At 52.1% G+C, this 23,840-nt stretch overlaps 1 protein-coding gene across 6 annotated transcripts; it reads left to right on the top strand.

Moving 5' to 3' along the window:
• The first annotated feature begins 16,257 nt into the window (after positions 1-16,257).
• LOC101609460 lies at positions 16,258-22,026 on the top strand. Of its 6 annotated transcripts, none has more exons than XM_045144017.1 (16): positions 16,258-16,396; positions 16,499-16,801; positions 16,872-16,994; positions 17,230-17,348; positions 17,424-17,574; positions 17,642-17,726; positions 18,042-18,250; positions 18,410-18,527; positions 18,642-18,814; positions 19,959-20,146; positions 20,224-20,380; positions 20,575-20,865; positions 21,071-21,289; positions 21,379-21,463; positions 21,573-21,703; positions 21,805-22,026. In XM_045144017.1, exons 2-16 carry the CDS (start codon positions 16,550-16,552, stop codon positions 21,889-21,891), a joined length of 2,388 nt encoding a protein of 795 aa, XP_044999952.1. In that variant the 5' UTR covers positions 16,258-16,396; positions 16,499-16,549; the 3' UTR covers positions 21,892-22,026. The 6 variants fall into 6 exon arrangements, with proteins under 6 accessions (XP_044999952.1, XP_044999956.1, XP_044999958.1 ...); XM_045144021.1 differs by having other exon boundaries at positions 21,628-21,703; positions 21,805-21,943; XM_045144023.1 differs by having other exon boundaries at positions 21,631-21,703; positions 21,805-21,943.
• The last annotated feature ends 1,814 nt before the right edge of the window (positions 22,027-23,840 follow it).

The following is a 23,840-nucleotide window of genomic DNA, read 5'->3' on the forward strand; positions in this document are numbered from 1 at the left end:
CTTGTGAGGCTGCCCTTTGTGGTCTCTTGGTTTACTTATTATTTTTATTTTTATTTATTTATTTGAGAGCAACAGAGAGAGAAAGAGGCAGAGAGAGAGAGAGAGAGAGAGAGGGGATGGGCATGCCAGGGCCTGCAGCCACTGTAAACGAACTCCAGATGCGTGCACCCCTTGTGCATCTGGCTAACGTGGGTCCTGGGGAATTAAGTTTTAAACCAGGGTCCTTAAGCAAGTGCTTAACCACTAAGCCATCTCTCCAGCCCTACTTATTATTTTTAAATGTACTTTCAGCAATTCTCCCATCTGCTTGGTGAAAGGGGAGGCCCTCTTCCTCTCTGTTCATATGTTTGTTTTCATTTTAAAGGTGTTTCTGTACAGGTTGGTGTGTTTGCCTAGTATGTACAAGGATCTGGAGCTTGAACCCCAGGACCACATAAACTGGGCGTGGTGGTGCATACTACCCTGAACTCCAGAAGTAGAGGCAGGAGGATCATATGTTCAAGGGCATCCTTGGCTACACATGAGTTTAAGGTTTGCATGGGTTACATGAGACCATGTTTACAAATAATGACTCTCTCTCTCTCTCTCTCTCTCTCTCTCTATATATATATATATATATGTAATGTGTATATATATGTGTGTATATATATATATATAATGTGTATATATATATATATATATGGGGGGGGTTCCTATAGTTGGCACATTGATAGGTCTTGTTCATTTTATTTTCAAATCCAATCTAAGAACCATTTTTCTTTTTTTATTGACAACTTCCATAATTATAAACAATATCCCATGGTAATTATCCCATGGTAATTCCCTCTCTCCCCCCACTTTCCCCTTTGAAATTCCACTCTCCATCATATCCCCTCCCCCTCTCAATCAGTCTCTCTTTTATTTTGATGTCATCATCTTTCCTCCTATTATGATGGTGGTATGTAGGTAATGTTAGGCACTGTGAGGTCATGGATATCCAGACCATTCTGTGGCTGGAGGAGCACATTGTAAGGAGTCCTACCCTTCCTTTGGCTCTTACATTCTTTCTGCCACCTTTTCTGCAATGGACCTTGAGCCTTGGAAGGTGTAATAAAGATATTTCAGTGCTGAGCACTCCTCTCACTTACTTCCAGCACCATGGTGCCTTTAGGGGAATCCCAAGGTCACTGCTATCTGAAGAGAAGCTTCTGTAGCTAAAAGTGAGAGTAGCATTAATATATGGGTATGAACATTAAGAGAAGTGCTTACTGGGCAGTTTGGTGAACATAGTATATACATTTAGCCAGACAGCAGCAGACATTACATCCCTAGGACTCATGACTACCCCTGTTGTAGATTTTCAGTATCAGGGATGTATTCCCACCCATGGAGCAGGCCTCCAGTCCAATTAGAGAACAGTTGGTTTCCCCCATAACAGATGTGCCACTGTTGCACCCATTGGCTTATTTGGCTTGGCTGGCCAAATTTAAGGCTTGCAGGGTCCACTGTTGAGTATCTTCACTGGCAATTTCTCTCTCTCTCCATTGCACTCCATAAAGCATAGCTTTTCCCAGCTTTCTGTCAGCTGGTCTACATGGAGGAGGTTATCAGCTCAGCTTCAGCAGGATTTCTCAGTGTCCTTACAGCCCAAGTATGTGGAGTCTTCAGCAATAGGGCCTTAACATCTATTCCTGGTGGGAAACCAAGAGCCTCGGCAATATCCCGTAATGTTTTGGGGGCATCAGGGACCTCCCTGGCCAACAACTCACTGGAAGGTATCCCATCCCTGACACTGAAAATTTTCTAGTAACAATCTATGGCTTCTGAGTGTTCCATTGTCCAAAAAAAGTAGGTTTTCAACAAAACAAAACAAACAAACAAACAAGTAGGTTTTTAATATGACTTATTTGTATCCTCTTAGATTTTTGTTTTATTTTATTTATTTATTTGAGAGAAAGAGAGAATGGGCATGCCAGGGCATCCAGCCACTGCAAATGAACTCCAGACATGTGCACCCCCTTGTGCATCTTGCTAACGTGGGTCCTGGAGAATCTAACCTGGGTCCTTTGGCTTGGTAGACAAATGCCTCAACTGCTAAGCCATCCCTCCAGCCCCTCTTAGATTTTGATTAGCCCTCCTTCCACCTTTCCTTTACTCAATCTCTTCCCTTGACCTTTTCACCACGATTAATCTGTTCTTCTACTTACATATATACAATACCATCCTATGAAGTTCCCCACTCCATCTCTTTCTATTTAAGAACCATTTTTTGGGCTGGAGAGATGGCTTAGTGGTTAAGCGCTTGCCTGTGAAGCCTAAGGACCCCAGTTCAAGGCTCGATTCCCCAGGACCCACATTAGCCAGGTGCACAAGGGGGCGCATGTGTCTGGAGTTCATTTGCAGTGGCTGGAGGCCCTGGCGCACACACTCTCCTCTCTCTTTCTCTCTCTCTGCCTCTTTCTCTGTCTGTTGCTCTCAAATAAATAAATAAAAATAAACAACAAAATAAATTTTAAGAAAAACAAAAAAAGAACCATTTTCATTGGCATGTTTTTCTTTTTGTTGTATGTGTGTGTGATATATGTATGTGTGTAATGTATGCACATGTGTGTGATGTATACATGTGTGTGATATATGCAGGTGTATGATGTATGCATGTGTGTGATAAATGCACATGTGTTATGGATGCACATGATTGATGAATGTATGTGTATGTGATGAATTCTGTATGTGATATATGCATGTGTGTGATGTATGCAGATGTGTATGATGAATGCATGTGTGTGTGATGTATGCACATGTGTGTGATGTATTCATTGATGAATGTATGTGTTTGATACATGCATGTGTGTGATGAGTGCACATGTGTGTGATGTATGCATATGTGTGTGATGAATGTATGTGTGTGATGAATGCACTTGTGTGATATATGCATGTGTGTGTGATGTATGCATGTATGATGAATGCATGTGTATGATATATGCATGCATGTGATGAATGCACATGTCTGTGTGATGTGTGTACATACACAGGTGTCCTCCTCTGTCACACTTCTGCTTTGCTTCCTTGGGACAGAGTTTCTCACTGAATCTGGAGCTCTCCAGTTTTCAGTCAGACTGGCTGTCCAGTGGGCCCCAGTGATCCTCCTGTCTCTGCCCTCCTCAGCACTGGGGTTACAGGCATGTGGAGTCTTGTCTGGCTTTTTCTGTTTTTTTTTCTTTTTTTAATTTTTATTAACATTTTCCATGATTATAAAAATATATCCCATGGTAATTCCCTCTCCCCCCTGACACTTTTCCCCTTTGTCTGGCTTTTTTGTAGGTATTGGGGAGTCAAACTCAGGTCCTCATATTTGTGCAGAAAATGCTGTTATCCATTGAGCTGAGTCCCCACCCCTCACTAGCAAGTGGAACTCACTTACACACATTCTGTGTCTGCTCTTATATATTATGGACTGAGCTTTGCCATCTAATTTACCATGCTACAATTTTCTGCTTTCCTTGGACCTTACCACAGTTTCTTTTATAGATTCAGTTAAGTTCCACCTTCTGTTTGTATCCTGGCTGCCCATAAGGCTCACACTCCTCATTCTTAATCTTTCCTTGCCATCTCTGTCAATATCCATGTTCCCTAAGGAGAAAGATGGTCACCACACCCCTCAGCTCCCTCCCCCTACGCTGGCTCCCCCAGGCCAATCTGTGTGAACACTCACTTCTGGCTGTTCAATTCTTCTCTTTTCCCTCCAGTTCTCTGTCTGGAGACACCCTCCCACAACACACAGTGTCTCTCATGTCTGCTTCTTTCTTCTCCTGTCACCTCCACAGTGCTCTCACGGCGAGAGGACTGGGGGTTTGACAATCTCTCTCATTGAATGATGTTTGAATGGCGGTGTGTGAAAGCCAAAGACCCGTGTTCTTTCCCGTCAGTGCCTCCGAACAACACGCCATTGTGTCCTGGGCTCCACACAGCTACTGTGAACTGGGTTCTCCATGGCGCCACCCGAGTGCCTCCCCTCTGCCATGCCCTACAATCTCCCTCTTGTCCTCGCTGTGGGCCCAGGGTGCTGCTCCACACCCTCTCCGATCCTCCCCATGCCTCTTGGCCTGAGGTCTCTCCTCCTCCAGGACTGGGAAGTCAGTTCCTTTCCTTCTCCTGCTCCCAGGTCTGGGGACTGAGAGGGTGGATTGCTGTGTTCTGCCTCCGGGTCTCCTCTCTCCTCCAGTTTACATTATGTTTGCTTGGTTTTTTTTAAATGTTTTTAAAAATTAATTAATTACTTTATTTATTTATTTAAGAGAGAGAGGAAATGGGTGTGCCAGGACCTCCAACCACTGCAAATGACCTCCAGACACATGGTCTTTCTGCTTGTGCATCTGACTTTATGTGAGTTCTGGGGAATTAACCTGGGTTCTTTGGCTTTGCTGGCAAGTGCCTTAATCACTAAGCCATTTCTCCAGCCTACCTGTTCTTTTCTTTTCCTTGTAATTTGTGTGTGTTCTATGTATGAGTGTGTGTGCATGGGGGTCATGTCATGGTGAGAACTAATGTGTGGAACACAAGACACCTGTTAGTGACAGAGGCAGGGCACAAGGAAAAGGAGATCCAGCACAGGAAAGACCAGTCAAGGGCTGGGGAAATGGCTCAGTGGTCACAGGCACTTGTTGCAAGTATAATAATCCCAGTTCAATCTTACCCAGGAGCCACCCAAAGCTGGAAGCAAAGTGGCATACACACCTGTGATCCCAATGCACCTGCATGGTTGCCAAACAAGAGAAGGGTGGCGAGGATGTCCCAAGTACCAGACCACCAGCATCCCCTTGGGGTGCACTCAGGCAGGAGTGTGGTTGGTGGGGGAAAGCTTCCATGTCGCCATCAGCCGGTTCTGGGCCATGAGCTCAGGGATGGCAGTGCAGCACTGACCACCACAGAGAGGGTTGCTCAGAGGCTTCAAGACCCTCATCCCTATGGTTGGCTCCCAAAATGTGGGCCCAGCAGACAAAACAGACAGACCTCCCTGGGGGGCATGACTCAATTTTCCTAAGAGCTGAGGATTATCAGGAGGTAAGTCATAGCCCTGACCCTGTTTTAAGAAATGTGTTCTGAGGAGAAAGTGCAACACATCCTCCAATGCCCACCTCATCAGGGAGCTCTGGAGGGAGAACCCAGGCTTGGATGGGGAAGACATTCCTCCCTGGGTTGAGCACATGGTGTGGCCCCCTGTCCAGGACCTCGGACTGGTGGTACAGTGGAATTTTAAGGTGCCTCCAAACCTGAAAATCTGGAGGCTTCCAGCTACCAGAGCATGATGTTGTCTCACAGACTCAGAGGCAAGATCTAGATAGAGGTAGGGTGTGGCTGGCCCTGCTGAGGATGGGGAGAATCTTTTCCTGGCCTCTTTACCACCTGGGGGTGGCATAATCCCAGGCATTCCTTGACCTACCTAGGATACACCACCCACTGTCTCACCTGTATGTCTCCATATGCACTTACCATTATTTTTATAAGGACATCAGTCATGTTGGATTAGGGACCCACCCTATTCCAGTGTGACTTGATCCTAGCTAGTCACAATGACTATTTCCAAATAAGGTCCCATTCTGAGGTGCAAGGGACTAGGGACCTCATATCCTCTGGAGAGTCACAGTTTAACCCAATGTTCACAACCAGGAGACACATGGAATGTGACTGTCATCATGGGTTCATAAGTAAGATGGAGTTTGGGCCACAGTCTCAGGGCAGGTATAATGTCTGGGCCACACTACTGACCTGAGCTGTGTGGAGGCAGGACATCTGTGATGACCCTCTTTAGCCATTCAGTATAGCAAACACACAGGTAGCAGTGGTTACAGAGTCTGACAAAGGTGTAATCAGAGAACTGCAGGTGAAGCTATATATACTGCATGTGATCCCAGACACTTCAGTGAGCTCCTGTACATGCTGTCATCACAGCATTAATCCAGAGGCACTTTTCTCTCTTCCTCTCCTGCCCACAAAGTGTGGGAGAAAATTTTCTCTGACCCATCTGGACCAGCAGTACACCTTCCCACACCTTCCTGGGAGACACCTACAAACCAGAGCTGGTAGCCCTCAGCTCAACAGTCTGCCCACTCCACAATCCCTCTGCCCTTCTGGAGCTCAAACTCGGGTATTCATGTTTGGGAGGCAAGCACTTTTCCCACTTAGCTATCTCCTCATCCTCTTTATGTGCTTTTATTTAATTTAAAAATTAATTAAATATTTTTATTTATTATTTCCAAGGAGAGATAGCTGATAGATTATAGATAGATAGATAGAGACAGACAGACACAGATAGATAGATGATAGATAGATGATAGGAGAGAGAGAGATGCATCAAAGCCTCCCATCACTGCATGAACCATGTTGCCTCTGACTTTAAGCAAGTGCATTTAACAACTGAGCCATCTCTCCAGCCCATGCATCTGGTACTGGGTAATCAAACCCAGGCCATCAAACCTTGAAAGCAAGTGCCCCTAACCACTGAATCATCTCTCCAGCCCACAGGCTTTTCTTTGTGGTTTTTGAGGCAGGGTATCGCTTTCTAGCTCAGGCTGACCTGGAATTCACTATGTAGTCTGGGGTGGCCTTGAACTCACACTAATCCTCATACCTTCCGGAGTGCTGGGACTAAAAAGGCTTGTCCAGCAAGCACATTTAATTGCTGAGCCATGTCCACAGCCCTTCTTTTTGAGCACTTAAAAGCAAATACTTATTTGCATTTCCTCCTTGCAACAGGTCGAATATTTGCTCAGGTACCCAGAAATGTGACCTTATTTGGGAAAAGGATCTTTGGGAGTGTAACTAAGTATAATTAAATAATAGTGACACAGTGTAGCCTGTGTGACACTGCATATGTATGACGAGGCACAGCTGACTGTCACGAGCCAAGGAACTCCTGGAGCCACCAGAAGCTAGAAAAGACAAACAAGGGTCCTCCCTCAGAACCTAGGTGGGGAATGCAGGCCAGGACACCTTGATTTTGAGCTGTGGTCTCCAGGGCCACAATAACATGTAATTCTGTCATCTCAGATATTTTATTTATTTATTTATTTGCAAGCCAAGTGAGAAAGGTGATGTAGGTGGGGGTTCAAGACAGCTACACCTCACTCGTCAGCCCCAGCTGGAAGGATGGCTTCATTGCCCCACGAGGTACCCCCAGCTGGCAGCATCTGAAGCCGAGAGCTCTGCTGCTCACCAGCTACTGGAGGACCACTGGCAGCAGCCTGTCCTTGGGGACATGGTCAGAGAGCAGCGGGGACAGGACTAGTGGCAGCAGGCTGCTGAGAACACACTTCTGCACATGAAGAAGGCCCACGCCAAGGGACTCCCAAGGAGCTGGGAATAGCACCTTTCCATGCCAGGAGGTCACGTCTGGTAGCTGTGGTGCTAAGTATCCAATCTCTGCTTGGGCTCAAGCACAGGGACCTGCCCCTCAGAGGCTGGTCAACTGTACCCACTAATGAGTGCCCTGGCAGGAACCAAAAATAAGCTTGATAGAGCACCCTTTCCAGACCAAGCATTCCTTCTTAGGGCATAGAGAGGTGGGTGTTTACAATGGGTACTGTAGTATGGGGTTATCTGTCTCATTTCTGCAGTGGCTCCAGGCACAGGTGGCCTCTCTGCTGTGGTGGCTTCCTGCAAATCTCAGGAGCCCCTGGCAAACCCCTCTGGGATGGCCTACTTCTGAGCCAGCATGGGGTGGGAATGGTCCACAGCTGGCCACAGCCCAGCCCACACTGATCTGCTTTCGCCTACTGGAGTGAAAACCCTGGTCTGGAACCCCCAGTTCCTGGGCTTATGCTGGCAAGATCAGGAGACCAGCATCTAAACTTGACCTTGCTTGTTCAGGGACCCCAAACCCACTCCTCATGCCACCTACAACTGCCCAGGCTCACTTGAAAAAAGAGAGGTTAGTTCCCCTGGTATGAAAAATCCCTGGGGTCCCCTGGTCTGGCTTGGGCCTTGGCCCTTAGGGACATTGACAAGGACAAAGTAAAATGACGGGAGAACCCTTGGCCTTGGGGGCAGCTAAACACTCATTCTTACTGGTTTGGGAAGGACACAAGAATGGCAGAGGAGGGTCCTCACACTCCTCTCTGCCACCACCATTGTATCACCTATTCCCCAGGAAAGTGCCTTCTCTCCCCACGGTTTGGTGGGCAGGAGTCAGCTAACAGTGGGTCACTGCCCACAGGGTCAAGCTCACCACTGGGGTTTGGCTCCCCGATGATTTTTCTCAATGCCTGGTGTCAGCCCAAGGCTCTAGTCAAGAGTCTGGAGATGGGCTGCTCACTCTGGTATCATTGGTGGCGGCAGCACCAGCCTCCAGCCCCAGTGAAGCCCCCATGAGGTGAAGCCTCAGATTTTTAAAACAGTATTTTATTTATATTTGAGAGAGAATAAGAGAAAGAGACAGAGAGAGAGAGAGAGAGAATGGGCACTCCAAGGCCTCCAGCCATTGCAAATGAACTCCAGATGTATGTGCCACCTTGTTCATCTGGCTTTACTTGGATACTAGTGAATTGAACTTAGGTCCTTAGGCTTCACAGCCCAAGCAGACCTCGAATTAGTCTCAGGCCGGCCTCAAACTCACAAGAGATTCTCCTACCTCAGACTCCCTAGTGCTGGGATTAAAGGCATGAGCCACTACGCCCAGCTGAAGTCTCAGTTTTGCAGGCAGGAAGCTGATGTTTTGATGGGCATCTCACTGATGCCTACATCTTCTTTGTTATTTATTTATTTTATTTTCGTTTTTTTCAGGTAGGGTCTCACTCTAGCCCAGGCTGACCTGGAATTTACTATGTAGTCTCAGGGTGGCCTTGAACTCACGGTGATCCTCCAACCTCTGCCTCCCAAGTGCTGGGATTAAAGGCGTGCACCACCATGCCTGGCTTTATTTTTTTTAATTTTAGAGAAAGAGAGAAAAAGAAAGAGAGGAGAGATAGAGAATTGGCATGCCAGGACCTCAGCCACTACAATCGAACTCCAGATGCTTATGCCATCGAGTGGCCTTGTGCAACCTTATTGCTTGCCTCACCTTTGTGCATTTGGCTAATGTGGGATCTGGAGAGTCGAACATGGGTCCTTAGGCTTCGCAGGCAAGCGCCTTAACCACTAAGCCATCTTTCCAGGCCATTCTTTGTTTTTTTTTAAATATATTTTATTTTTTATTTATTTACTAGAGAGAGAGAGAGAGAGAGAGAGAGAGAGAGAGAGAATGGGCACACCAGGGCCTCTAGCCACTGCAAACAAACTCCACATGCATGTACCTCTGTGTGAATCTGGCTTACATGGGTTCAGGGGAATTGAACCTGGGTCCTTAGTCTTTTCAGGAGAGTGCCTTAACCACTAAGCCATCTCTCTAGTCTTTCTTTGTTGTTTTTGAGATGGAATCCATAGTGGCCTGGAACTCCCTATGTAGTCTGCACTGTAGTCTGCATCTGGCCTCAAATTTGGGATCTTTCTGCCTCAGCCTCCCACATACCAGGATTAAAAGCATGCAGTGGTGGGCTGGAGAGATGGCTTAGCAGTTAAGCACTTGCCTGTGAAGCCTAAGGACCCCAGTTCGAGGCTCGGTTCCCCAGGTCCCACGTTAGCCAGATGCACAAGGGGACGCACGTGTCTGGAGTCGTTTGCAGAGGCTGGAAGCCCTGGCGCACCCATTCTCTCTCTCTCCCTCTATCTGTCTTTCTCTCTGTGTCTGTCGCTCTCAAATAAATAAACAAATAATTAAAAAAAAAAAGCATGCAGTGCTATTACTTTAAGATTTCTTTCTTGGACTGGAGAGATGGCTCAGTGGTTAAGGTGCTTGCCTGCGAAGACTAAGGACTCATGTTCAACTCTCCAGGTCCCATGTAAGCCAGATGCATAGTGACACAAGCACACAGTGGTGCACATGTACACAAGAGGGTACACGCATCTGGAGTTCGATTACAGTGGCTAGAGGCTCTGGTGCACCAATTCTCTCTTTCTGTCTCTGACACACACACACACACACACACACACACGAAAAAAAGGGCCAATCTGTTGGGCTTGCCTCAAAAGAAAAAAAAAGAGTTTTTTTTATTTTCTTTTGGGGTACTAGGGATTAAACCTGGGGGCTCACTGGTCATGGTGGTACACGCCTTTAATCCCAGCACTCAGGAGGCCGAGGTAGGAGGATCACTGTTGAGTTCAAGGCCAGCTTGAGACTACATAGTGAATTCCAGGTGAGCCTGGGCTAGAGCGAGACCCTACCTCAAAAATAACAACAAATAAATTAAACCTGGGGCTCATAAATGCCAGGCAAATGCTCTATCACTGAGCTATATACCCCTAGCCTTTTTATTTTCATTTTATATTTTTATTTTTTATTTATTTACAAGCAGAAGGAGAGAAGAGAGACAGAGAGAATGGATATGCCAGGGCCACCAGCCACTGCAAACTCTAGATGCATGCATCACTTTGTTCATCTGGCTTTACATGGATACTGGGGAACTGAACCTGGGTCATTAGGCTTTGCAGGTAAACTCCTTAACTTCTGAGTAATTTTTCCAGCCCCTCTCTGCCCACTTTCATACCTTTGTTTTTTTATTTTTTTGGTTTTTCGAGGTAAGGTTTCACTCTAGCCCAGGCTGACCTGGAATTCACTATGGAGTCTCAGGGTGGCCTCAAACTCACAGCAATCCTCCTACCTCTGCCTCCCAAGTGCTGGGATTAAAGGCGTGAGCCACCACGCCCGGCTACGTTTGTTTGTTTTGAGACAGGGTCCCCTTAAGGTGCTTCCACTGACATTGAGCTTGTCGTCTGCCTGCTTTAGTCACCATGCTGAGCAGCTGTGCTGGCGGTCAACCCAAGGCCTGATACTTACTAAGCAAAACCTTGCTACTGAGCTATGTCTCCTAGAGAACTTTAACTTAGACATGCTTTATGCCTTTGCTCACAGGCTAAGCAGGTCCAGAGGGCCTAAGAGTGTTGGTGGGGGCAGATGTACCAGTGGACAGTGTGTACATAGGCTGTGGTAGTCTGCTAGCATCTGCAGTGACCCATTCAGCAAATGCAGATCTACTCGCTCCTCACATTAGGTTCAGTCCTCTGATTCTTCAGAACTGTGGCAGCCATGATTTCTAGAACATGTAAGAGAAGCCAGGCATGGTGGCGCACACCTTTAATCCCAGCACTCGGGAGGCAGAGGTAGGAGGATCGCTGTGAGTTCAAGGCCACCTTGAGACTACAGAGTGATTTCCAGGTCAGCCTGAGTGAGAGCCAGACCCTACCTTTGGGGAAGGGGAGAAAAAAAGATTGTAAGGGGAAGGTTATACAGGCAAGCTACAGCCCCAGAGCTGCTGTTCATCCCAGTGTGACGGTTGCACTCACCATCTCTGTCCCAACCCTTCTTGTTGTTGGTGGCTCCCCTGCTGGTCTCTGGGCCCTCCCTGGGGAGCACAGCCCTGACCTGCTCAAGTCTGTGGCCCTAGGTACTATCTTCCCCTGGCCTCTGGGAACCAAGAGATGGTGATGCCACACCAGCTGCAAGGACAGTGTGACTCGGTTGAGACCAGAGAGACATCATTGCCTGACTACTATGACAGGCTAGCAGCTGTGTAGGCAGGCCATCCTAGGATCACCATAGCAAAGGACCACTAGGCAACTTAAACGTGTTCTCCCTCAGTTTCGGAGGCTGGCAGCCTGAGCTGGAGGTGTCAGTGGGATGCGCTGCCCTTGAGCTCCTTCCCATCTCTGGTCGTCACTTCCAAGCCTGACATGCCGTGCTTGTAGCTGCAATCCTCCATCTCTACACCCACATCACTGCTCCTCCCAAGTACGTCCCATGTTCCCATGGCATTCTCTCATGAAGGCAGTCACATTGGATGAGAGCCCATTCTAATGACTTCATCTTAACTTGATGACACCTGGAAAAGCCACATTTCTAAATAAGGTTGCACTCACAGGTCTTGGGTTTAGGACTTGAACATAACTTTTAGGAGGATAGAGTTTGGCCCATAAGAACAGGGCGCCCAGTCAGAGCCGGTGAGAGGAAAGGTGATTTTTCTAGAACTTCTGAGAGAAAGGTTGATGGGAGTCCTGTCCTGGCATCAGCCTAACCCTGAAGGTCACTCAGCTTCAAGGCTCACTAGACCTGGGCAGCCCACTGCTTTGGAGTGCTTGTTCTTCCCTCTCTCTCCTCCCTCCCCTCTCTCCTCTCCCCTCTCCTCCCCTCCACTTCCAGGGCTGCATGTTGACAGCTGCCTCCTTCACTTTTACTACCTCAAAAAAAAAAAAGTGTTTAGAGCTACTTCGTTAGATTAAGAGAAGGAAAGAGAAAAAAGTATAGAGAGCTTCTGCCAATGAGAAGGCAGGAAGGGGTAAAATGCCTCATTTTTGTTGTTGTTGTTATTGTGGTTTTTTAAGGTAGGGTCTCATTCTGATCCAGGCTGACCTGGATTTCACTATGTCGTCTCAGGTTGGCCTTGAACTCATGGTAATCCTCCTACTTCTGTCTCTCAAGTGCTGGGATTAAATGCGTGTGCCACCACACCCGGCCTTACATGCCTCGCTTTTATTTCTTATCCTTATTTGAGTAGGTTTTCTTTTTCTTAATTTTTATTTATTTATTTGAGAGTGAGAGAGAAAGAGGCAGAGACAGAGAGAGAGAGAGGAAAGAGGAAGAGAATGGGCAAGCCAGGGCCTCCAGCTACTGCAAACACAACTCCAGATACATGCGCCACCTTGTGCTTACATGGGTCCTAGGGAATCAAACCAAGGTCCTTTGGCTTTGCAGGCAGGCAAACACCTTAACCGCTAAGCCATCTCTCCAGCCCCCCCCCCTTTTTTTTCGAGGTAGGATCTCACTCTAGCTCAGGCTGACCTGGAATTCACTATGTAGTCTCAGGGTGGCCTCGAACTCAGAGCAATCCTCCTACCTCTGCCTCCTGAGTGAGTGCTGGGATTAAAGGCGTGTGCCACCATACCCGGTTTCTCCTCCTCCTCTTCCTTCTTCTTTTTAAGACAAGGTCCCACTCTAGCCCAGGCTGGCCTTGAACTCACCAAGATCATCCTACCTTAGCCTCCTGTGTGCTGAGAGTAAAGGTGTGAGTCACCATGCCCAGCTTTGAGCTGGTTTTCTGTGGCTGGTCTAAAGCTAGTCTCTGCCGACCCCCCTGGGGATACAGTACCATGGGCCTGCCATGTAGCTGCTTCCCCCAGATCCCCTCCCAGAAGAGCTGAGACGTCCCCACTGCCCAGGGTGGGTACAGTCTCCTTGGACTTGGCTACCCAAAGTTTCTAGTGGGCTTTTCTATCACTTTTATCATATTTTCTATCCTACTAAAGCTTTGTCTCTTGTGAAGAAAAGCCACTTGGGCTGGAGAGATGGCTTAGCGGTTAAGCGCTTGCCTGTGAAGCCTAAGGACCCCGGTTCGAGGCTCGGTTCCCCAGGTCCCACGTTAGCCAGATGCACAAGGGGGCGCACGCGTCTGGAGTTCGTTTGCAGAGGCTGGAAGCCCTGGCGCGCCCATTCTCTCTCTCTCCCTCTATCTGTCTTTCTCTCTGTGTCTGTCGCTCTCAAATAAATAAATGAAAAATTAAAAAAAAAAGCCACTTACTTTGATGTACAGCCTCACAGCAGAGGCCTCAGTCGGAGTCCACTCTCCTGCCTGTACCACCTCTTCCTCTAGGGACTCAGAGCCTTTGAGAGAGAAGTCTCACTCACAAGAGCTCCTGTGGTGGCCATGCTGGTCCCAGCCCTAGGCTCCTGGCCTCCCAGACCACCTCGGCTTTCTCACCTAACAGAGCACCACAAGCCGGGGCTCCACAGCCGCGCCAGCAGAAGTCTCTCCACACCAGCTCCAGCCAGGCTGCCCTTTGAGTCCCTGATAGGAATGTCATGTGTGTCCATTTGTGAGCATCGGTCTGCCCAGGACTGGTTTGGTCTGCATTGCAGACCTGTTGTGGCCTGCATACCTCTCTGCAGTCCTGGACTATCTACACCTCCCCCAGGCTCTGCACACAGTGGAGCCCTGTGCACATTCCTGTACTTGTTACTGCTTGCCCTGGTGGGCCAGGGCTGTGGTCCCTTGAGAGCCAGGACCAGTGGGGGAGCACTAAGTCAGGGGTAGCTCTGGGCAGGGTGCCAGGGCATTGGTGTGCAAGGGGGGGTTAGAAAAGGAGACTCAGAGGCTGTGGAGATGTCTCAGTTGGTAAAGTGCTTGCCTTTAAAGTATGAGGACTTGAGTTTGATCCCCAGAAAATGCCAACATGGTAGTACATTCCTGTAACCCCAGTACTGGGGAGGCAGAGATAGGCAGAACCCAGAACACTGAGGCTTTTGGGCCAGTGTGTGCTACATGGTGAGTTCCAAGCCTGTCTTAAAGGAGATGGATTGTGACACAGGTTTGATGGCCTCCATATATGTATATATACCCCACACATGCATATGTATATGCACATACACCACACACACACAAATACACACATACACAAGAAGGAGGTTCAGGGAGAGGAGCCCCAAGGATGGGCCCCAAGTCACATGGTTGTGGGCTCTTGTCAGCCAGCTGCTCCTTTGTGGATAGGCAAGAGTTTGGGCAGCCTGGGGCCAGCACTGTTCCCTCCTGGTCACACACTCATTCATCTACCATGATGAAGGAGCCCCCTGTGGAAAGTCATGTGACCAATGAGCTGCCTGGAGTTGTTGAGTGGCCATCAGGGTCCTTGGGCACCAGGTGGGGTGACTGGAGAGTTCTGCTGGGAGCCTTGTCCAGCCCAGAAGGAGTTGGCTCAGTACGAGACCATGGCCCAGGTCAGGCGGGAAAGGTACAGACTGCACTGAGTGGGCCCCATGCCTCCCTGGATCTGAGCCCTCTGCTTCTGTTCAGCCCTGGGAAGCCTCAGGGGCCCTTGTGCAAAAATATGACATGGTCTAGTCTTGGACAGTAAGACAAGCCAGTGACCAGCATCAGAGGCAGGGGACACATATTCTTTCTTCGCTTCCATGGAGGCCCAAGTGTGAGTGGGAAGAATGGCCGGGGGACACTCCAGGCTAAACAGCCTGTCTAAGCAAAGGCCAGAGAGAGGCCCAGTAGTGTGGCTGTTCCAAGTAGCCCCCTGGTCCCTGTGAGGAGGAAGGGTTGACACAAGAGGACAAGGTCTGCACAGCAGGTGTAGGCAGGCTGGGGCACACCCTTCCAACCCACTGGGGCTTCCTGCAGGGACCCACACACTCAGCACTCTCTGGGCTTGGGGTGGGGGCTGAGAACAGAGAGCAAGCAGGATGGGGTGGACCATCCTCGGGTGTGGGATAGACAAGCCCTCCTGGCAGAGGCGTCCACCAGCCATCCACCCACAGTGCGTCTGCAGCCTGCCCTGGCCTGTTGGCCCACCTCGCCCAGCCCGTTTTCGATGGAAAGTTCCCAGGGCAACAGTGACACAAACCCATGATAAAGACGAGCCCAGGCAGGGCTGGGTCTGGGGGTCACAGGCTGGGGGCGGGCGAATGGGTGGGGCTGGCAGGCCCCAGGGGCTCCCAGGGCATCTCTGTCAGCAGCAAGGGACCCACAAGGCACGAGAGCAGAGGGCTGTCTGCTCTTTCATTGAGCACAAAGTCCTCACTCCTTGGTAAAAGAAGCCACGGTGATGGCTACAAGGGCTCTGTTGGCAATCATGACCCACCCACACCATACACCTTCCTGCCAGGACCAGGAGCACCCACCTCACGCCCACCACCACGTCTGACCACGGGAGTGCTAAGCTCATTTCAGACCCAGGTGGGAAAAGGTGTGATAAGTTGAGGTTCCCAGAAACAGAGCCAACCAGTCTGGGGTGCCAGGAAATCCTGATGTAGGGTGTCTGAGTCCCAAGGGGGGAGCTGCTGGAAGTAGAATAGGTGTGAGGGCCATGTGGGTGGGAAGAGTGCAGCCTGGAACTCCCTGGGGGCTGCATTGGCCGTGACTTCCCAGCCCCTACTCCCAGGGGAGTGTGATGCCTCTTACCCCTAACCATGCCCAGGGCAAGCCTGGAGTCCTGCAACTTCCTCTCTGGCTTTCTACTAAGGAACCTTAGCCCTATGGTAATGTGGGTGGCCTGTTTGGGGCCTAAGTGAAGACTGAGCTCCCAGAAACCTCCTCTCTAGGCCCCCTCACCCTGTACAAAGAACTGAGGGAGTGAGGCCAGACGCTCTTGTCTGAAGCCCCTTTCCCAGCCCCGCCCCAGCCCACATGGCTGAGGATGGGCACTGGTTTCCCAGGAAACACATAGGAAAGAAAGGAAATTGCTGGGGCCAGACTGGCTGCATGACTGTGGAGGTGGAGCAGTGTCTGGAAGAAAGGCTGGGTGCCAAGGATCTGGGTAGAGGTGCATGAGGGATTCCTCCCGGAGGCGTGCCACAGCCTGCCCAGGCTGAGTCCAGCAGCAGAGACCCCAATTGGTAAGTCCCATGGTGTGTCCCTAGAACTAGTCTGAGTAAGGGGTGGGGGAAGATGTGCCTGTGCATCCCCTAGTCCTGACCCGGGTCCTCCTGTCACTATAGGGCTGTCTGGTGGTGTCCTGGCCACCCTATATATCCTGCGTGGTATCTACCATGGGAAATCCTGCCTCGCGACTGGGCTGCCTGGGGGACAGGAGAAGCCGTTCGGGCACCGGCCCCAGGGCCCAAGGGGGACCCCCTTCACCCATCGCCTCCCAGGGCCCACTCCCACCAGGGATCCCCTGGGCCTGGTGGGGCCCTCATGCTGTCCAGGTGACAGAAGTGACCGAGACGGTAGTAACGGAGACAGTGGTGACTGAGGCTGTGGAGGTGCCGCCCTGCTGTCAAGGAAGACAGCCAGCCCAGGTGAGGCAGGGTAGCTCTGGTGGGGGAGGCCAGGTGGAGGCCAGGTAGGTTGAGTACGTCCATTTTGCAGGTACCTCGAGCACCCTTGGATACACTGTGTAGCTGGCTGGATGGCATGGAGGAGTTGCAAGCCTCCCAGGGGCCCCTATCCACTGATGCCGCTTTGGCTACTGCCCAGCTTCGGGAGCAGGAGGTAAAGAGGCTGGGGCACAGGGCTAGGTGGAGGTACCTAAACTTCAGGTTACGCCATTGGCAAAAGCTGGTACCTACCACATGCCAGACCACAGCAGACTGGCCGCAGGGTGGGCGGAACACAGACACCTATTACTATCCCCACGACCAGTGACTCCCCAAAATGGGGCTGTGGTGAGAGGGTGGGAAGAGGCTTCCAGACTCCCTTCCCAGCCCCCTGACTTCACACCCTGCAGCTACTCCTGCGCCTGCTGAGGGAACGGACGCCACAGGTGGAGCCGAGGCTGCAGGAGACTGGGTGTCCAGCAGAGCTGTGTGCACAGTGGCATCGCTTGATAGAGCAGGCAGAAGCCAGGTGAGGCCACAGGTGGGGAACTGGAAGGCTCCAGGGCAGGAAGGGCACAGCTAACTGCTTCATCTTTGACCCCAGGTGGGGGCTCCTGGAGCAGCTTGTCCCAGCAGTGCGGAGTTTTGAAGCGGCTCGCGAGGCTTTCCTGAAGCAGCTGAGCCCCGGTGGGCGGCTCCTGGCTGAGCTGCACCTGAGGCCTACGGGCCTTGAGGGAGCCTTGCAGCACCTGCAGGTATGGCCCAGGCCTGGAGTGGGGACTTCAGGTTGGCACAGGCTCAGGGGCATGTGTCTGCTCTCAGCTCGTGTGTGACGGAGCTGTGGCTCATGCTGGGGACCTGGAGAGAGTTTTGCACACTGGCCGAAGGCTGGCTGAGCTGCTCACAGGTGAGTGGACCTCAGTCCAGCTACTCAGCTGGCTGGTCACTCCAGCTAAGATTCATTTGGTGCTTATATTTTGGGGACTACAGAAAAGCCTACCCTTCACTCCTTATACACCATGCCCCCTAGGCAGACATTTGTGCTAGTTTTCAGGTCCAAACCCAAGATATGCCTGCCACCCACCCCCAGCCCTGGCCCAATGTCTAGGTCCCTGCTGCTGGCTCCTAAGGGTTCTTCTGATTCATTCATCCCTGCGACTGGTGTCCAAGTTCCTCTCCAATGCCTATGCCCTTGCCTCTGGCCTCTTCTCTCTGGCTGCAGAGGACCAAGCTCAGCTGGTTCAGCAGCAGTTGGACCAGCTCCAGGAGCTGGTGAGGCCAACGGTGTCCAGAACGGCCTACGCGCACCACAAGCTGCCACATGACCCAAGGACAAGGTCCCTCGAGCCTTCACCGCCAACAGCCCTGGAGGTCCAGCTTGACCTGCAAGGGTCAGCCTCAGAGCACCCAGGTTTCACGAACCAGAAGCAGGTGTTTGGACCATCATGGCCACCATAGAGGAGAGGCCCCTCATCCACCCATGTCCTCTGACAAGCCTAAAGCCCACTGTGCCAGGGAGCCAGGGTGGCTAGTGTGGGCTTTCTGGCTCTGGCCAGGTATGCCTGGGGTGATACTGGTTTTCTCCCCTAGCTGAGTGTCCAGCTTGTGCAGCTGGCAGAGCAACTTGAGCAGCTAGCACAGTGGACACAGACCCCTAGCCAGGCAGCAGCACCTACAGTGCCCATCTGGAAATGGATCCTCTCACCAGGTACCCTGGGGTCTTGGAGCCCTTGGTAGACACAGAGCATATTCAGGCATAGGGGGTAGACTTGGGGCCCAGGTAGGGCCAGGCATGGGTTGCCAGGAGGTCATGTCTTCCCAGTTGTGCTTCAGGCAGAGATGGAACCCCTGGTAGGGTACTGGTCAGAGACTGAGGAGCAGGATGTGCTGAAGGCTATACCGGGGACAGCTGAGCAGATCTGGTATGGCCTAACAGAGCAGGTGACCATGGAGAAGGAACAACAGCCTGAGGATGGCCGGAAAACAGCCTTGCAGGTACTTTGGAAGTTTGGGAGAAGGAAGACCTCACCTAGTCTCTTGGGAGAAAAAGGTGACCACAGGGAGACTGGACAATTTGGGGACTCTGGGGCTGAGCTAGAGGGCTTGAAGGTGAAGGAGTGGCATGGGGAAGGGAAGTTTGGACTGCAAGACCAGCTTTTAGTGACAACTTCCTGGCTCAGCTCTCACACTTCTGACAGCCTCTAGTCTCCTAGACATGGACACAGCCGTCTCAGTGGGATAAGGCTGACGTTAGGTCAGGCTGGATGTTAGGTGGTACGTAGCTGCCAGACAAGAACCGAACTGTACAGATTAAGCTGTATGGGCTGGGGAGGGCCCAAGTGTCTTGCTGTATCCATTGTAGCAAGTAGTGTTCCTTATCATGGTCACAGCATGCACAAATAATTCCTCTACGCAACAGCTGGTTAGAGAATTCATGTAGGAACAAGAGAGAGAGAGAAACTTACTGCTGAAGAATGCCTCTCCAGCCTGCCAAAGGCGAGAGTGGGCTCTGCCCTGGGTTTGGACCCCTCTTCTGTACAATGGGAGAAGCGGGGCCTGCCTGAGGCCACCACAGGCCAGCCTCCTCCTCCACTTGCTCTCATTTCTCGTTCTTTGGCTACCATCACCAGTCACCATGGAATTAGATCAAACTGTGGCAACACCCTGACTCACAGCTCCAGGAACTGAAAGCTTGGAATGAGAGTGGGTAGGGCAGGCTCCTGGGAGCCACGATGCCATTCTGATCCCACCTTTCTCTCTGCCTCATAAACGGCAGTGTGTGCCCTCTGCATGTCTGTGTCCAAACTTTCTCCCTTTTAAGGGCACTGGCCACACTGGTACCAACCTTCTACTGTGACCTCATGCTATACAGTTACATCTACACTGCTTCTAATAAAGGCACATTCTGAGGGATGGTTAGGGACTGGGGCTCCGAGTTATAAATCTGGGGGGATAATCCAACCCACAGGGAGCACGCTGCTAGCTTTCTCCCCTTCAGCCCTGAGCAGAGGACAGCCCTGGGCGGGGCTATAGTTCTCCCACGGAGGAGGCCCAGAGCATGAAGGGGCTGAGGAATGCTCAGGATTGGGGGGGCATGGAAGCAACACAGTCTGACCCCTTCCACCCTCCTCATCTGGAGGGCAGACAGGACACCAGGGTCGTCTGCTGGCAGGAGCTCCCGTGGGGACAACAGGCCCTAGCAATGTCTTGGCCTAGGAGGGGCCCAGACCTGACAGAAGGGGCTACCTATGAGTTCACCTGCCACCTGGCTCGGCTGATGGAGCTGTTGGGCTGTCAGGCCATCATGTCCAGCCCCTCCAGGGAGCGGTGAGCCTATTCCCCCACCATCTCCACCCCCCCTGCTGGTCCTCCAACTTGCTTATATCTGCCCATCTTCTCCCCAGGATGCATACCCTGGAGGGGATGCTACTGCTTGTGACCCACTTTGTAGAAAATCTACTGACATGCTCCCACAGGCTGTATCAGACTGAACCCCTGGAGACTAAGGCAGGAGTGATGGCTAGAGACTCTGGCCTACACAGTGATGTGGACCAACCCAGGGTCAGCATGACGACACTGCTGGGGCGGGGGTCCTTGGGCTATGCCCTCTGAGAGACCATTTGTCCTCCAGAAGGAGCTGGGAGGTTGGGTATGGACTGTGGAGAGGCCTGAGAGTCTTGGGGGCATTGGCTCAGGCAGCCACAGGTGGAGCACTAGGCAATATTGGGCATGGGGGTCGCCATTCTCCACAATAGGTGTTGCAGACCCGGGATTGGGTGCTGGAGAAGCTGCCTGGGCTGAAGCATAAGACTGGAGGCCTAGGGGAAGCACTGGCTCTGAGGTGTCCTGACCAGGGGGGGTCTGGGCACCTGTGGAATAGAGCCCAGGCTTGCCTCCTGAAGATGTCCTCAGGAGATCTGAGCTGGAGGCCTTGGTGGACAGAGACCACCATAAACAGCTGGAGCCATGGGAAGTCAGAGCCCAGGGAGAGGAGCCAAGAGGACAAGAACCAGTGGGTGCCACTGCAGCAGGGCCACCTGGAGCAGGTGAGGGCAGACAGGTACTCCGTTCATACCTAGGCATGTGAAAGAGGCTTGGCCCGGCCAGTCTCACACCTCCTTCTCGGAGCAAAAGACTAGCTCAAACCTAGATCTTGTGGGGACACTACCCATATTGTCTTGGCCACAGGACAAAGTGGCCTGAGGTGTGTTCTATGCCCCAAGCCCCAGCCAGCACTTAAACACTTCCCAGCAGGACCTTATGGACAGTCTCCTGACCTCTGGGGAACAGGACAGGTGTGGACAAGGCTGCATGTGGAGGAAACATGGGCCCTCTCCTGAGCTCTGCACCATTTTGGGGCCAGGGGTCCCCAACAGCCAGCAACAGCCACACAGCAGGATCAGATCAAGAGACATAGAGGGCACAAGTACTCCAGTAGCAAGAGGCAGGCTCAAGGTCCAGGGAGCCTCGGTGAGCAGGTGTGAGTGGGCCTGGGGGGGAAGGGGAGGACAGAGCCTTAGAGCTCTGGGTAGAAAACTTGCCACCCCTGTGCTCCACAGATAGCACGGGGAGCCCTGATGGTTCGTGTTGGAGGGGGTTGGGCAGCTCTGGATGAGTTTCTGGTCAAGAATGACCCCAACAGAGGTGAGGGCTGGTGGTAGAGTGGCATGCGAGATCTCAGGGACTGGGTAGGGGCTGGTAAGAAAGGCTTGGCATCCACCCTGGCCCTGCCCCCCCTGGGATCTCTGGGTAGCAAAGGGGAGGACCAGCCAGAAGATCCATGAGAGGTTCCTGTGCTGGGATCCCAGTAGGCCAGCCTCTGAGGTCATCGCCCTGAGGCTCTGGACCTCCATCCGCATAGCTAGCAGACCTCTGTCTCAGAAGGTGAGTACTGGGAACCAGACTGTCCTGGGTGGACAGAGGGCTTTCTCTGAGCCCAGATGGAGGGATTGAATAGTGGGGTAAGGCCTAGCCATCCTTCTCAGACAGGATTGCCAACTGGCCAGACACACAGAGACCCCAGATCCTACAAGGTCAAGGCCTCGGAGCACCCCAGTGAGGAGAACCCCTGATGACCCCAGGCTCCAGCAGACACTGGACAGTAAGCAGCTGTGGAGCAGCTCGGGAAGTGAGCAGGAGCTGGTGGACACAGACCCCAGCACGCGGGGTTATCTGCGGGTTTGCGTGCCCGGCAATAAAGTGAAGTTTGGGGAACTGAAACCTCACTCTGGCCAGCCTGCATTTCCCTTGCAAATCTATTCAAAAGCCATGGGGCAGATGCGGGTTGCTCCCCACCTCCACCCCTGCTCTGCATTCTTTTCCAATGACTTGGAGTGGAAAAGGAAGAAGGGAGGGACCCTGCTGCTAGCAGCCCCTCCTTGCCCAGGTGTGCTCACAGGGAGCCTGGCCCTGCACAGGTTCACACCCAATCTGCCTTGGAGGCCCTACCTGGCCTCTGCCCCGCCTCCTGCTTTCCCCAGAAGGAGGGCGGGCCACTATAGGGAGGGGCTCCCTGGTTTAAATGCTGGTGGCGCGGGCCCTGGTGCAGAGCAAGCAGAGAGACTGAGGATCCAGCGCCAGCGCCTTGAGGGCAGGTGGGGACATAAGGGCTGGTGGGGTAAGCGAAACCAAAAGAGCTGTGGGAGCCAGAGCCTCAGGTGGGCATAGTGAGGACTGTAGTTTAGAGTTCTGGGCTCTGGCCAGCTGTGCTTGCCATGCAGGGCTGTCAGAGCTCAAGGTCCAAGGTTGGAGCCCCTGACCTCCTGGTTTGGTGGTGGTGGGGTGGAGACTGAGGCCCCTGGCCAAGGGTGGGGGTATTATTGGTCCAGAGGTTTCCAGCAGGATATGTGGTGGGCTGGGTGGTCCTGTAGGTGGGGTCCTCCCTGTTCCCACCTTGCACCGAGTAGGACTTCTGGCAATCCCACGGAGTCGGTGGCCAAGGCAACTGACAATTTGGCAATCTTTTTGAGATAAGGGAGGTGGGGCCAACCAATAGTGTCAGGTCCCTTGTGGGGCGGAGGCTGGAGGGGCCTTGCTTCCTCACCCCCACCTGCAGTTCCTGCTGAGCTTGCATGGGGTCATTGTCTTCTGTCAGTCTGTCTGTCTCGTCTGTCTCGAACAGTGGGGGGTGGGGGGAAGGGTTGCTTTTCTGCCTTCTGTCCTCGGGGCGGCGGGGGTGGGGGGATGGAGACCAAGTTCTCTGCTTCTGTGTGGGCTGAGTCTGCCTCGTGTCCTGGTCCTGCTGTGGCCCAGCTCAGGGAGACAGCAACTAGCCCTTGCCTACTCCCTATGATCAGCTGGAGTGGAGGCCCACCCCCTACAGATGTTACCCCCCTCCAAAATGGCCTTCCTACCGCTTGGCACCTGGTACAGCCTGTGGTGGCCTATGGTGACAAAGAGGAAGGGAGGGTCCGCTTTCTTTACCACTGGGCTCTGGCTCACCTGCCTCTCCCAGCCACCGTGTGCTTATGCTGCTGTGCCTGCTAGAATCCTGGTTCTTCCCTTTCTTGGCACTGTCTGATTCTCTTGCATCCCTCCCCCCCAGCTCTGTATGCCTCCCAAGAGCCCCTCCCCCACAAGTCCTGACCCCTGTGTCTGGCTGCCACCCCAGGCACCTACTACAGACCCACAGACGCCAGGCGTCTACTCCTACACCTTCCTCATGGCAGCCTGGGAAGGGGCAGGGCCCAGACTCATACCAGGCCCAAGGTCACCCACAAGCCAACAGGGAGTGGCTACAAGCCACAGGCTGCATCTCACACAACAGAACTCAATAGTTTCTGCCCTGTTCCCTCCCCCAGCCCCCATTCTTAGCTCTCTGGGTTCCCATCATGAATCTCCTCTTTGTTCAGGGAACATGAGATGCTTGCCTGAGCTTATATTGGCTTCTCATCCAGGCCTTGCCCGCCTCCACGGAACACTGCCAGTCAGTGCAGGCTGTCTACATCCAGGTCAAGGGCTGCTCAAGACCATGTCCACCTCATCATCCTGTGGTGCCCTGTGTCCCACTTTGGCTGGGCAG

This window comes from Jaculus jaculus, chromosome 2, assembly GCF_020740685.1.
Source record: "Jaculus jaculus isolate mJacJac1 chromosome 2, mJacJac1.mat.Y.cur, whole genome shotgun sequence".
NCBI lineage: Eukaryota > Metazoa > Chordata > Mammalia > Rodentia > Dipodidae > Jaculus > Jaculus jaculus.

What these genes read in the sequence shown, in the direction of transcription:
- LOC101609460 (XM_045144017.1), top strand. Translation starts at nt 16,550, where the DNA reads ATGGGAAATCCTGCCTCGCGACTGGGCTGCCTGGGGGACAGGAGAAGC. An exon ending in CCCAGCTTCGGGAGCAGGAG is followed by an intron (nt 16,995 to 17,229) that starts GTAAAGAGGCTG and finishes CACACCCTGCAG; the next exon opens with CTACTCCTGCGCCTGCTGAG. An exon ending in GCAGACCTCTGTCTCAGAAG is followed by an intron (nt 21,704 to 21,804) that starts GTGAGTACTGGG and finishes CATCCTTCTCAG; the next exon opens with ACAGGATTGCCAACTGGCCA.